This window comes from Miniopterus schreibersii (genome assembly GCF_964146895.1).
Source record: "Miniopterus schreibersii genome assembly, chromosome: 7".
In the NCBI taxonomy this organism is placed as follows: domain Eukaryota; kingdom Metazoa; phylum Chordata; class Mammalia; order Chiroptera; family Miniopteridae; genus Miniopterus; species Miniopterus schreibersii.
In genome coordinates this window covers 30,012,837-30,028,239 of record NC_138108.1, presented here as the reverse complement: position 1 = coordinate 30,028,239, position 15,403 = coordinate 30,012,837, and the positions used below count along the sequence as shown (strand labels likewise).

The window sequence follows — 15,403 nt, the reverse complement described above, 5'->3', positions numbered from 1 at the left end:
ATGATTAAAATAATATAAATAGCTGATTTTAATTTAATAACTTATTGTGAGAAATTTTCGACTTCCCGTTTATTTAACTCATTGAAATGTGATAGTCCCGTTAAACAGAATTACAGATTTATTAGCTTCCTTTAAGTCATGATTTGTGATTGTAGAGAAATAATCTTTGTCAAAGGTGAAAAAACAACTAATGTTTGCTTAACAATAAAGTTTGCTAAACAGCTCCAGGTCCAGAGGTTTCTGAAGTGGTCATAATGGTCAGTATCTGTTATAAATACAGTTGCCATCAGTATGTTGTAGCTGTCGGTCCTAGTTGATTAGTTTGAAAACTTTAAGATGGCAATTCAGGAACCTATTGGAGCCACGCCTTGGTTATACTCTGGAATCCTCTTTTTTCTCTTTTTGAGGGCCACACTTAGCACCTCCCACTGCCTCTGCCTCCTCACCACCCGGTGGTACTAATGGGATTGCTAGAATGAAAATAATCTAAGTTTAGACTTGGAAAATAAATGTGACACATTGGCGCAGGCATCCAAAGCAATGCTCAGTAGACTTGCTAGGGCAGTGGCCTTCCTTCTTGGATGAACTTTTAGGCCGAACCCCACATATGGAACAGATAAAACAAGCTTTGACCTGGTTGAACAGGAGATGAGTAGCCAGAACTCCTGGGCCCTAAGGTGGCCCCTGAGATCTTCCTGACAAACTTGAGCACCAGAGGAATGCCACTAGAAAGTTAGTGTTTTAAGTAATTTGGGCAAAATATGCAGCTAGAATTTTCTCATCTTTGAATCAATGGTATTGAATTGAATAAGTTGTATGGTTATTTCTACTTCCACCACTTTGTAGTTTTTAAATAGCTTAATTTTCCATTTTAGTTTGCCTGGCTATACAATTTATGCGCCATGAGTTGGGACTGTTCATGTGTGCAGAAATGTATAGTTACTAAAGAAACATCTCAAACATTAAGTTTTAATATGAAATTGGCTAGGATAGTACTACTTAGGTTAATGGATTTACATGTCAAATATGGAAGCAAAAGTACTTATGCAGACCACATGTGATGCCCAAATCAAATGATTATAACCCTGCCAAGCTTGTTAGGCAAGGTCCCTCCCTTCACAGCATATGGCAGCTGTTGAGAGCTGTATAGGAAAAGGTATGCTTTAGTTTTAAGACCACCATTTTAAGGCATGATTAATTTTTATTCTGAAAGATATTCATAAGTCTTTAGCATTTGCTTTGTTCAACACAACTTAACTCAAGTTATTCACTTAATGCTATTTTTTAAATGAGGGTAAGTTTACTGTTTTCATTATAGAACTTACATTGAAACGTTCCGAAATGATTTATTCAATATTTCTTTTGAGGACTCTAGGAAAATATTTAAGGATTACTTTATTGTAAGTATTAGAAAATAACGTAGGTTTTACATTTTGAAGTTTAAGCTCAAACAGAAATGGCTTCCTGCTCTCTAATTCTTACAGTATCCATGGAGAATAAATATTAAACAGCTCTTTTCCAATTAAGATTACTATATCATCATGAATGGATTTCATATGGTGTTTGTTACTAGTTGTTCCCACAAAGAAGTTATATTGAAATTTGTGGTAGTGGGAACACCCTGGTATTTTAGAGTATCCTTTGCTTTGGAGGGGAAAGGAATACATTAGTGGTGAGAGCAGGAAATTTCACTCTGCATAGATAGAGCAGTGACTCATAGGTGGTCACTGGGAGTTGCTGTCTGCTGGCTTAAAGGCGGGGGGTGTAAAGCACTGGGTAAACCCACTCCTGTCCTCTCCAGACTGCCAGAAGTTAGCTTCTCCTAACCTTGTAAAGAAGACAAGATTTGCCATTTGGTAGGAAGTATATCTTGCCTCCTTTTCCAGCAGCCACCTAGTAAAAATACAGATTGTTGGCTGTAATTATTACCCTGAAAAAGGAACAAGATCACTTGAGCCCGTTGTGTACCCAGAAATAGAAAAGAGAGCCAGCTCAGTAACTTACTCTTTTTCTAAAAGAGGTATGTTGTAAAACTTGTCTCGAGCTCACTCGAAAGCTAATAATATCTCTGAGGGTAGTATCATTAGGAGACAGGTGTTTAAAAAATAGAAAATGGCAACCATTTGCTTCACTTGAGAAGATAAAATATGGAAGCACATCCAGATGTTTGGCTGATGTGAGATAATATTTCTTTTACTATGTTATTGATTGTGGGTCTCATAAAATTTATACATTTGTATTTGAGGATTTTGGATCTAGAGTTAGACACTAGAAACTTGTGGAAACCTGATGCTTTATTAATAGTCATAGGCATTTTCTTGTTGCTCTGCCACCTGAGGGCAGTTTAGACAGGAGAAAATGTGGTACAAGTCTCAAGGGCTTTATCTTCTAAAAATAGAAGAGCACAGAGTACTTATGTATGCTGTGGAAAAGCCTCATGATTTCAGGTGTGCATATACCTGCACAGACTGTGAGGACCAGAGATATGGTTGTCCTGTTCACGGTGGGAGATCAGGAGCGTAGCTGGTAATTCATCAAAACTAAGAAAGCCCCTAAAAGATGGCCTGGTTCTGTGAATACATAGTCAGATGGCAGTGGCGAGGTGAGGTAGGTGGGAAAGTTCTGATTCCAGGCTTTTTCTGTCCCTACCCATTGATTTTCTCCCTTTAGAATGGTTTAATAGGTTTATCTCTCCCTTTAAAACTTAAATTTATTTTAAATTTTATGCGAGTTTATGTTTACGTCACGAGAGGGAAAGGTAGCTGCATTAGAATACAGTCAGCCCTCTGTATCCACGGATTCTGCATCCACAGAATCAACCAACCACTGACCGAAAACAATATTTGCATTTGGAAGTCGGGCTGCTGTGTGCTTGGTACTGCACCGTTTTTATAAGGGACTTGAGCATCAGTACCCCACAGATCCTGAGGAACGACTGTGCGTGCAGACTCTTCTACCCCCTTCTCTACTAAAATATTTGGCACGCCTTGTACTCTCTGTACTAAACCTTGTTGGCAGAGACAGTCAGTGGTGGCAGAAGCGTTTAAAGCAGAAGAGAAGGCTGTGCTAGTGCTGTGCTTTGACTTAATTCCTTATAGTGAATTGGATTTATGTTTCATACTTTGAGTAATTATTTGGCCTGGCTTCATGCTGTTAGATTATGTCGATGCCTGCACGTTAAAAAAAATATAGAATAGGGAATGGTTTTAAGTACTAGTAAGTTATTTTGGGGCAACTATTTTCCTCAACTGCTTTTCTACCGAGAAGCTTGTAAGTTAGGAGGAAAGTCATAAAGATGTAGGCTCTGGCCTGGCCGGGCGTGGCTCAGAGGTTGAGCATCCACTTAGGATCCGGGAAATCAAGGTTCGATTCCCGGTCCGGCACATGCCCGGGTTGCGGGCTCGATCCCTGGTGGGAGGCGTGCAGGAGGCGGCCGATCAATGACTCTCTCATCATTGATGTTTCTGTCTCTCCCTCTCCCTCCCTCTCTCTCTAAAATCAATAAAGATACGTATTTTTTAAAAAAGATGGAGGTTCTAGAATAATAAACTAAGCATTTTAGGTGGTAAAACCTTCAACTGCATTGTAATAAAAGATTCCTCTTTTATGACTGCGTTGCTTAGATGAAGTCATATAGTTTATATAAAGTACACATTTCCAAGTGTTGATGGAGTTTGCATTCTTTTCGCTGGAAAGTTATAAAGAGCATAATAAGCGGAAACTTTAGTCACCTAAAGCTTTGAATTCTGGCTCTGTTGCTTAGTAGCAATGAGATGGGAGCCTCACTTTCTCATCTGTCAAATAGGGATAATAAAACCAACTTCAGGGGAGGGATTCAGGGTTGTTTATGATAACAAATGAAAAGCACCGAACGCATTGAGGAAGGTCAGCAAAAGTTCCCTTTCTACTTCCCCTTTGCACGCATCGCATTATGTTTCATATTTGAATGTGATATAATCACCGATCATATCAGTGTGAGCGGTTCACGAAGTACATTCGCCAACATTCCTTTCCACACTCTGTACAAGGGAATATTATTCTTTAACTTGGTGGCAGATTATCTGCTGAATATTAAAGCCATTGCCATTTACCAAGCTCTCCAATGTGTACAAGCATTTGTTCAAAAAGTGCGAAACACTAGGCAGGCCAGTGGGTTGCTGTTGCATGTCACATGCTTTGAAGGTGGTATTTTGTGTCTTGAAGTACCACAGTTGGCTTGTTGGAATGTGATTGGATAAGTGGCACCAGGCAATGACTTGTCATTATTATTAAGGTGTCACTGCTCGGTGGGCTAATGCTTGTGGGGCATGGCAGGGTTCTGAGCACCACAGGAAGAGCCTGGGGTCTTTGGGTTTTGACAGATGAAGGACACCTGGTCTCTGCCCTCCCCACCTCATCTCATGCTCTCTCCTAAGAGCCTGGGCGTCCCACCTGGGAAAGGACTGCTGCTCTCTGTTTGGGTGGCGGGAGTAATAGTGAGCACGTGGGATTCTTGTGGGCCAAGAGGAAGAAGGTCTTCATGTTTACAGTCTGTGCTGGGCTATTTCCAAATAGTTCCTGGCACATAGTGGGTGAGCAGTGAGTCGACAGAAGGAATTTGGGCCTGAATGGGTGAAGTAAACTGTAGCACCTGTTTATTTTTTTATGTAATCAGGTTACTTTCTTCTAGGCTTGAGGAATTTCTACAAGGATTAGCTTCTCAATGAAGAATCTGCCCATGCCCTGTGTGTTCTTTTTTCTAAAGCTGTGCTAATACTCGTAGCCACCTGAGAAGTAAAATCACACTGCATTTTTATCCTTGCCTGTCTTCTGTCTTCTGTTCTGCGTGTCAGTATTTACCTGCTAATAGGTTGAAATGGTCAGTTCTTAGAGATGATGAATGTTACAAATCTTTCTTTTCCAAATTTTGTCTCACTTGTGCTTTCAATTTCTGTTTTCTTTCTTCTTGCTAAATATGAAGTCTTCATTATTTAAAGGCATTGGCAGTCATCCAGGTCAAATGAGAGCTGGAGATGAAAAAATTTAAAAGTCCATAGCATCCTGTTCCTAATAATTTTTGTATTTACATACTTTTCTTCCTTTTAGTCAGCTTAATTTTGTGTTTCCTTGCAATTCATCTCTTCATTCTTGCAATGACCTCATGTATTTGGAGCTCCCCGGGACTTTGCATTCATCACATCTACGCTCGAATGAACTCTTTCTCGGCTCCTCATCAGGTGCTGGTGTGGATTCTAGAAACGCAAATTAAGACGTTCAATGACCATTTCCAGAAAAGTTGCACATCACCTCTCCCTTACGCATTTTTTGGATAACGTTTAGAATTGGATCTTATTGGAAATCCAGTGTGTTTGTTCTCTAAAATTAGTCCTCAATAATGGGATCACTAATTTGGAATTTTATAACTAAATTTGGCCTTTACTGGAGAATCCAGACCGGCTTTTATATCACTGGTTGGTGATAAGCAGGACTCCAGGCAAGAATATTCTCTGCGATTGTACTCTGCCATCTCCTGTACACTGTCATAATGCCTCCCTTCTGGTTGGCTGGGCTTTTTTTTTTTTCCTTCCTCTCTTTTTTCTCTTTTCTCTATTCTTACATTCCACTCCTCTCCCCTCTCTGCCTCTCCTCTCCTCCCTTCCCCTCCCTCCCTCCCTTCCTCCCTCCCTTCCTTTCTTCCTTGGTGAAAGTTTGAAAACTTTTAAATATACGGGATGAAAAATGATCTGGAATCAATGAAAGTACGCAGTCAAATCACAACAGTTCCATTAAATGAGAACCACTTTTATTCTCTAAGACTTCAAGATATCAAGAAAATGTGCTTCACTTATCCCAGGTAGCAGGGTGTGTGGCTATAAGACGGTGTCTGCACTTGGGTCCGATGACCTGATTGCAGATCGCACTTAAACTCTTGGACTGTCAGTGTTTTCATCTGTTCAATAATACCTTACAAAATGGCTGAAGGATTCAATGAATAAGTTTATAGAAAGCACACAATAAGATCTCAAAAATATTAAATTATTTATTATCATAATTATTTAGTGGATTCGTAAAGCTGCATTTCAGTGCTTGATTTGATTTGTAATTCTACCTTTTGAAGAATTAAATGTCATGTAAAATTAAGAGACTGTTAGTATAAAACTATGTTGTTTTTAATCAGGTTGTTGAATGTATTGTTGAACTTATTTTGCATATTCACTGTTGTTTAAAAAGACCCTGGTTTGTTTAATTTGGTGATTTTAGTTAGAGTTGAGCTTCTCCCTGAAAGTAGAGCTGAAAATATAGCTTTTATTATTATTTTATTAATACAAAACAGTAAAAGAAAGTGAAAGGGGAAAAAGAGAACCATGGTGGATTTAAAGTCAAATTAATCCAACACTATGATTTTATTGTTTTTCTCTTTAGACCTTTTAGAGAAATCTCGAGTTGTTAAGCAGCCAAGGGGTGAAAGAAACTTCCATGTGTTCTATCAGCTGCTCTCTGGTGCCTCTGAAGAGCTCCTCAGTAAGTCCCTGTCTCTGTGTATTAATTTTTAAGTGTCACAGCATTTTCCAAAGCATTCTTTTTAAAAGTGTCTCATGTGCTTTTCCCTTCCTTCTTAAAATTTTCCATGACTGGTTGGAGTGAAGGATATGGTGTGTTTGCTTTGATTCTATCCCCGCATTTGTTTAGTGTATGGCCTTGTACTTCACTGGATACTGTGCCCCCGTCTTAGGTTGTTTACTAAAAGGGCTATGTACTGGGGAAGGGGCTAATAATAAAGTAAAACAGTAAAATGGAATAAAGTAATTATTCCACTTGGGGAGAGGAAATTAACAGGGAGCAGTAGATGCATAAAATTGTTCAGTGAAGATTTAAAAATAGTGGAAGACATTTGCAACTGATACTAGAGTTAAAAATATCACCTGGATATTTTAGAGAATTAATTTAAGTGCATAAGTACAGTACCCAATAGCAATAGCCAAGTGATGTAAAGCTTTGAACAAGTAGTTCAGACTGAAAGAGTTTTGGCAAGTCAGCAACACCTGGGGGAAAATCATCCTCACTAATAATCAGCAAAGGACGTTAAAACAACTCTGAAGTGTCCACTATACATATACTAGGGAAAGTTATTTAAAAGGATCAAGCTGCCAGAGTTGTCAGGCAGTGGCCTACTTAGAGCTTGTGGATATCACTTCAAAGGGAGGACTTCTTCCTGGGTGGTTAATTAGCAACCCAAAATAAGCCGTAAAATGATCAGTGCCTACTGCCCAGGCGCACTATTTTTAGGAACATATCCCAGTGAAATAATTCAAAGGAACCCCCAAAACATTGTCTTTGAAGACATCCATCTCTGCCCTATATTTATTATTATAAACTGGTGAGAACCCAAATGTCCAATGGTAGAGGAATCGCTAGGCAAGTATTATGTTATAATGAAGTATTTCATTGAAGATATTTTATATTATAAAAATATGGAAAGGGCCTTACCCATTAAGAATAAATGTAAAAAAGCAAAGGTTGAAATAGGAACAACAATGATAAAACATGATTTTAGAAAAATGCTATTATATGTATTTGGTATCAATTTTTATTCTGTTGTAATACAGAATGTGAAAGTCATTTTATCTGAAGGGATAAAGGAATCAAGTATTAAAGATGATTTGAGTATTGAAGTAGCTTATCAATTTGTGTGTGTGATTCATTAGATAAACTTAAACTCGAGCGGGATTTCAGCAGATACAACTACTTGAGCCTGGACTCTGCCACAGTTAATGGAGTGGACGATGCGGCACACTTCAGAACTGTTAGGGTAAGGTAATCTTTTTATTGCTTTCTAAAATGGGTAACACTGTATTGCTCAGTTGAAATTGGTAACAAATCTGAGTTTTCTTTAATGTGTAACTCATGCTCCCTAAAGTTTTAGAATTATGCAAGAATTTATTGTATTTTTATTAGTTTGATCTTTTTACTAGCTCAAAAGTCATACAATATTGTGAAGGCCATGCTTTATTGGAGCATGCAATTTTACAGTTTGTCAAAAGGAACTCTCTTATATTATTTTGGGGTTTGATTCTTTTGAAGTTGTACTGAAATTCTGAGTGTTTTCATAACCAAAGCTCAGTAGTTCATTTTCAAGTGTGAAAACTTGACTTAATCGTGTTAAGTCAAAACTATTTTTGAGACAGAAATTTATGTTTTTATACCATTTTTTAATAAATCGGAATGATTAGCATTTAGAAAAATTAATTTATATCCTATGTTTTATGTTCATGTGGCACTTTGAAAATTACTCCTATTAGGACATGATATTGTAATTGATACCTACTTCCAAATGGTAGGGAGGGGGGGAGGAGGTCAGATTATAGGGGAAACTAAATTGGCATTAGTTTTTGAGGGTGAGTGAAAATGACTTGGGATTCTTTGCTTGCTCTCTCTACTTTTGTATATGTTTGAAATTCTGGGTTGCCTAGTCATACAGACAGACAACAAATAGCCAGGCCCTTCTGAAAAAGAAAACATTTCTTAGAGTATGTCATTTTTAAAAATTGTGGACATCCTCATATGGGAGGCCTGTTGATTCCATTTTGAGACTTGAGTTTTAGACCAGCTCTCTAATTTGCCTGGCAAATCATTAGCACTCAATAAAAATTTTTGACTAAAAAATGAATGTTACTTATTACCTACAGTGCCTTGGATCAGGTTTACAAACTTCATCTTTGCAAACCACAGTTTTTCTCATATGGAAAATAAATGAAGACTTTTTCTTGGTAGGGGGTTATGAAAACTTTTTGTTTGGTTTTCTTTCTAGCAGTAGAGCCCCAGTATAAAAAAAAGATATATGTATATATCTTTTTATATACACACATACAAACGGGGTGGGAGCCCAAGGCTCACCTCTCGGCCTCTTCTATCTTTCCCCTTACCCTCCTCCCTTTGCCACAGCACATGAGGTACCCTAGGGCTCCCAGAGCCACAATTTGAAATCGTTGAACAGGGTAAAGCCCCACATGGGTGCTCTGTCAGGTTTGTTAATAGGTTTGCATTTTGGAAAGTTTATTCTGGGGCACTTTGTCTTTTTGTTATTGCTGTTTTTGTTATTTCAGAAACAAATCTATTTCATTAAAAATAATAGAGAACTACAGAAAGAAAACAGGTGTTTTTCCCCCCCAGAATGCCATGCAGATTGTGGGTTTTATGGATCATGAGGCCGAGTCTGTCTTGGAGGTGGTAGCAGCGGTGTTAAAACTGGGGAACATCGAGTTCAAGCCTGAATCTCGAGTGAACGGTTTAGATGAAAGCAAAATCAAAGATAAAAATGGTAAGTCAGTGGAGAACCAACTTTGTTTAGCAAGCTGGTTTTGAATTTCTGTCCACAGTTTTTCATCTAGAAAGTAAAACTTGCTTTTGATTGGTTTGAAAAAGCTTTCTAGTGAAATTCAGCAGAAATATAATTACAGCTAAGTTTTAAGTCTTGATTTATACATTCTATACTGTTTGGTTTGGATGTGATTTAGAAAGAACACCCTAAGCCTTGAAAATGATTATTAGCAGCACATATACAGTCACTTTTTGTGTTTGTTCCCCCCAACAGAGCTAAAAGAAATTTGTGAGTTGACTGGTATCGATCAGTCGGTTCTAGAGCGAGCGTTTAGTTTCCGAACAGTTGAGGCCAAGCAGGAGAAAGTTTCAACTACACTGAATGTGGCTCAGGTGGGTGAAACATAATGCCTGGAAGTGAGTTTTAAAAAGCGTTTGATATTTTTATATAAGTGGAAACAAATTTTATTTTGCAGGCTGTTACCTTAACTGACATACTGTATTCCAGGCACCATTCTAGGCACTGGGTGCACAGTAGTAAACTAAACAGATAAAGATCCCTGTCCTCATGGGGCTTAAAATTTTGGCAGGAAGAGCCAAACAGGAACCAGTAAACCTAGAAAATAAATGTGTATAGTAAGCCAGCAGGTTGTGAGTACAGCACACAAAGAACAGAAGTAGAGCAGAGTGAGGGAGAGCCATAGTCATGGAGGTCGGGAAGTTGGGCCTGAACGAGGTGGGACATGACTAGAGAGGTTTTGAGCATGAGTGATATGATCTGCCTTGTACTTCAGAGGGTCATTCTGGCAGCAATGTGGGGAGCAGAGGGTAGGGGAAAGAGGAATAAAATAAAAGCAGGGTGTCTTAGCCAACTCGGGCTGCTATAACAGTATACCATAGATTGGATGGCTTATACAGAAAACATTTATTTCTCACAGTTCTGGAGGCTAGAAGTCTGAGGTCAGGGTGCCAGCATGTTTGGGTTCTTGGTAAGTGCCCTCTTCCTGGTTTACAGATGGCCACCTTTTTGCTTTATCTTTTTAACATGGGAGAGAGAGAGAAGGAATTGTGAGTATGAGCTTGTGCACACTATGGTGTCTTATCCCCTTGTGGGCACCAGTCCTGTCATGGGAGTTTCACTCCCATGACCACATCTAAACCTAATTGCCTCCTGAAGGCCTCCACCTCCACATACCATCACGTTGGGGATTGGGGCTTCAACGTATAGATTTGTGGGGCACACAAATGTTAAATTCATAGCACTGGGGAGCTTTGAGGTATATTGAACCCAGAAATGAAGGTGGCTTGAGCTGGGTGGTAGCAAGAGAGTGAGAAATGGTCACATCTGGATATATTTTGAAGGTAGAGCCAATAAAATTTGTTGCTGACTTGTTACGTGGTGTGAGACAGAGAGAAGTCAGGGATGACTCCCAACATTTTTGGCCCAAGCAACTAGAAGCACGGAATTGCTGTTACTGATTTAGTGAGAAAAGCCAGCTTGTGGTCAAATGGCCAAATTGGCCTTCCTGCCTTCCTTATTGTACCCGCTCCATCCTTGACAGTAAGGCCAATGAAGTCCTTCTGAGTTCCTCACCACTTCTCTCCTTTGGTTCAAGTTAAACGGATGGATGGATGGATGGCTGCATTCATGTATATCTAGGCAGCTTCTAGAGCCCCTTTCAACGTAAACTTTTTGTTCTATGGCATAGACATTTTCCCACCAGTCAGGGCTGATCTAGTCTAGAATTAAATGACAAATTGATGACTTTTCCCACTCAGGCCTACTTTGTCCAACTGTATTTTCCTCCTTGTGTGTAGCCTCAAGCATCTGTAAGACAGTAGAGTGGAGTTAGTCTTTTTCTCTGCTGCTCGGAAATAGTCTTTTCTGCTAACCAAGAAATCCTACACCTCTTTTGCTTTCTTTCAGTGTTTATTTCTTATTTTAGTGAGCTGTTTGGCTATGGAAAATCCAATATAACATTATATATATATGTAAGGTTGGTTTGTAACAATCCTTTTCTGACTATAACTGGTGTGTGTCCGTCCTAAATTACTGTTTCCACCATCCTGTCTGTCCATGCCAACCTTACTAATTCAAAGTCAGATGGTGAGTGACTGACTTAATCAAGAAAATGTGTTGAGAGCCTGCTCAGCATAGTCCCCATGTAGCCCATCAGTGAGGATATAAGGGATTAAGGAAGATTTCATGGAGATGGTGTCTGAGCCAGTCGTGAAGGGTTTAGATGTATAAAGAATGGGTGAAAGGGCATTTCAAAAGGAAAACAATGAGGAAAGCCAGGTTTGGACTACCTGTCAGGAAATGGATTGATCAGGTTTGGCTGTAGTGTTAGATACTGGAAGAGAATTCAGAGCAGAATGGCTGGAAAGGGTAAGTGTGGAGTGAGAGAGTAGAGAATCTACTCCAGTAGTGTTCAACCTTGCGTGTGCATCAGAATCACCTGGAGGGTTGGTAAACACCCTTTGCAGGCTGTGATTCTGTCGATCTGGGGTAGGACAGAAGAATTTGCATTTCTGACAAGTTTCCAGTTGATGCTTCTGCTGCTGGTCCAGGAACCACCTTTTGAGAACCACTGTATGGAAGCTCACACTGAGTAGACGGTTTCAGTAGCCAGAGCGGGGGGCCGTTGGGTATATAGTGATGCGATGAGAAAACCTCTGTTGTTTAAGAAAGCCCATTAGAAATATCCATATGTGACATATACAGGGTTATATTTTGTTCTGTTTTTATTGAGTTTTACTCTGACGTTAGAATCATTCTTTACAGAAACAAGAGCCGGGCGCCTTTCACTTTGCGAGCTTGAGTCCCCTTGCATTGCTGTGTAAAGCTTTTCCGCACGCCTTTGACCTTTGGCATACAGGAATTGGCTTAGACCCTTGATTATTCAGCTTAGTCAAGTGTTGGTTTTTTCCAATGTAGGTAGGGGTCAGAGTATTTGTTTCTACTGCTCTTACTGCCTCCAAAGTTTTGATTTCAGTGAGAAGTGACTTGTTTTATTAACTTTTCCTCATAGCTTCAATTCTTCGGCCCCATTATCATCTTTATTGCCTTATGCCTCATTTTCCCCAAGGCATTTAGATCTTTCCTTAGATGTGGGGATTAATATTGAAATAATGTAAACTGAAGACAGAGTTATCATTCAGCTTCTGTCGCATGCTCTCTGCTTGACTCCCAAGGCCTTGTGTAAACCGACCCTACACAGCTTATCTCAGCTTATTCCCTGCTATTTCTTAAATGCCACACTTATTTTCACCTGATGCTTTTGTTCCTGCTTGTCCCACACTCCACACACCACTGCTCATTCCAAATAGTCCAGCTCTCCAGGGAGCCCTCCTTGATCACAGCGGACCCACGATTCTCCCTTCTCTCCACTCCTTTCTCCTGGAGTTCGGCACGGCCCTCTGATTGTTTTTGCTCATGCTGCTCTGATCTCCCCAGCTTCTCTGTAAGCTCCTGGAGGGTGGCCCATATTTCCATGCATCTGTGTCTCCACCTTGCCTCACATGCACTGTCCTGGGCCACTCCTGATGTGGGTCACTTCTGGTGCAGGTTCCACCTGCAAGTTCTTCAGTGAGCTTCACACAAGTGCAGAAATGCGTAGTCTGTTCATATATGCCGAGAGCTGAGATGCTGAATCAGCACACGGTGTGTCCCCTCATTTCTACACACCTTACTAGTGATCCTTAAATGGGACTAACTGTCCTGCACTGACTTGGGAGGATGTTAATGTGGAGATTACATGGCATGAATCAGGCTCCAGAAGTGCCAGGTGGCAAAGTGCAGCCTCTGGGGCTCAGTATAGCTCAGTAGGCATGCTTTATTTGAATAAAGGGTAGTTTTCTCCTTTATTTTGGTTTGTTTTGGGGGGAGGGTTTTGCTTGCTTTTTGAACTTTGAAATACATTTCGAGTGCCTTTAGCCTGGAATGCATCCTCCAGCCCCTGCTGATCCACTACTTCCTGTTCATTTCTATCACATAGTCTCTGGAAGCATTTAAGTTTGAGACTCCTGGAATAAATATTTGCTTGAAGGAAGCAAAGAAGATTCATTAAAGCAGTTTACCAGAATAAGTTGTCACTATGCAGTTGCATATCGGAATGGTGGTTTTTTGGAAGCAGGTAGCTAGCATACAACCTAAAAAAACTGGATGGCATTGCAGTGAAAAATGACCTGTTTACAAATTTGTATAGTATTTTGAGGTTATGTGGTGTTTTGAGATAACTGGAATTTATTAAGAACAAAGGAGAAAGAATTAAAGAATTATATAGGCTCAGGAGGTAGTAATGGAGAAAGGATAATTCAAAAATCATAACAGAAATACATCTATAGACTTACTGTGTGTCAGGCACTGTTCTAGGCACTTACCTTTTTTAAGAAAGTAAAACTAGAAGAGAAGGGATTGCATTTTACAGGCATTTTCTGCTATCATCCCCACCCCCACCCCAGCTTTGTGCATTTGTGTTTTTTTTATTATTATTATTATTTTTTTTTTTTGCCAACTTCTAGGTAGGTTTTCTTTAACCCTGATTGGAATAGCTGCCTGAGATTTAGGGAGGAAGGTTTGGGATTAGCAGGGAAATGTAAGATAGAGGGAAAAGGTGTTTCTTTTTCAGCTGCAATATGTTTCCAGGGATGTGAATATATTACTAAAGTTGTTACAGTTCAATTAGGAGGCAGTGTGGAAAAGAAATTTCCACATAACCTAATAAATTATGTTCTTCACAATAAAAATGTAATGGTTTACTTAACAGTAATACCTAACTTCTTACGAAATACAGTGAAGTGCACAGACTGGGCCGGAGTATTGGAGAGCAGCAGCAGAACCCCTGGCTCTCCTCTCCTGAGGCTCTGGCGCCCATCTCTAGGCCTTCCTTAAATAAATTTGAAATAAAAGAGCTTCAAATATATTTTTTAAATCTTAGTTTATTGAAGTTAAGCTTTGCGGTAGTCGTGGGCATTGAGGTTTTTTTTCTTTTTCTTTTTAATAGGCTTATTACGCCCGTGATGCTCTGGCTAAAAACCTCTACAGCAGGTTGTTTTCATGGCTGGTAAATCGAATCAATGAAAGCATTAAGGTACTGAACCTCTGTAACCAAATAAATCAATTGTAATCAATGGTATTCGGAGTATAAACATTAAGCTAAAGATATTTTAATTTTGTAATCAGATTATTGGTTACCACTTAAAAGATTGTTCCTTGTAAAGAATGTACCTTGTATAGGATTGAAATTGGTCAGGGGTTCTGTTTTGTTTTCCACATTATAAGAAATCTCACCAGTAAATAGTCTAATGGTCTTTGCAAAGTTACTCTGAGAGTCAGCATCCCAAGTCCTGGCTCATCTGCTAACTAGTTGTACACACTGCCTGAAAGGTCACTTGGCCACTCTAACGACTGATGTTCTTCAATAAAACGAGGGTATTGGGCTAGGTGATTTTTGAAAGACTGTACCTGTTGTAAGATTCAGTGATCCTTTTTTATAATTAAGCATCACTAATGCCTTCTTTAAATAAGTCATCTATTAAAATTTCTGAAAGACTCCATACCAATATCTTATCTCAGACATTTAAAAAAAACTTAAATTACAGTTATTCTAGTTATGAAACACAATTAACTTGTAATATATATTTATGTTCTTTGGTATGCTTTTAGTGTTATTTTTCATGCCTAAATTAACCCTTTAATTTGAAACTTTTGAAGGCACAGACAAAAGTGAGAAAGAAGGTCATGGGTGTTTTGGACATTTATGGCTTTGAAATTTTTGAGGTAAGCTTTTTTCTATTATTTTGTATTATATTTATTAATGTAGAACAGTTGGAAATTAAATATTCCATAGACATTATTTAATGTAGTTAATATAACTTTGAATCTACCAATTACCTCTGTGCAGATGTAACAGAACGTGTGTGTGTTTGTGTGTGTTTTGAATGCTAAGAGCCAGCATTTTGGAGACATTGCTATTTAAAACAGAACTTCTTGTATTAATACTTGACTTTTGAAATTGCAAATTCAAAATTCTTACCAGGAAATTTCCAGCAAGGTGTACAGACATTATGCCTGTAGTCATTCGTTTATTTGTAGGTTGTTTGG

The 15,403-nt window shown here is 39.1% G+C and overlaps 1 protein-coding gene across 6 annotated transcripts in view; it reads left to right on the top strand.

The window, feature by feature from the left end:
* Positions 1-15,403, top strand: part of MYO1B (myosin IB) — a 150,717-nt gene that overhangs the window by 89,015 nt on the left and 46,299 nt on the right. For all 6 annotated transcript variants that reach the window (XM_081142752.1, XM_081142755.1, XM_081142754.1 and 3 more), the window contains exons 8-13: positions 6,403-6,501; positions 7,686-7,789; positions 9,151-9,298; positions 9,572-9,690; positions 14,304-14,390; positions 15,014-15,079. In XM_081142752.1, the coding sequence (XP_080998878.1) occupies positions 6,403-6,501; positions 7,686-7,789; positions 9,151-9,298; positions 9,572-9,690; positions 14,304-14,390; positions 15,014-15,079 (623 nt within the window). The remainder of the gene's footprint in view (positions 1-6,402; positions 6,502-7,685; positions 7,790-9,150; positions 9,299-9,571; positions 9,691-14,303; positions 14,391-15,013; positions 15,080-15,403) is intronic.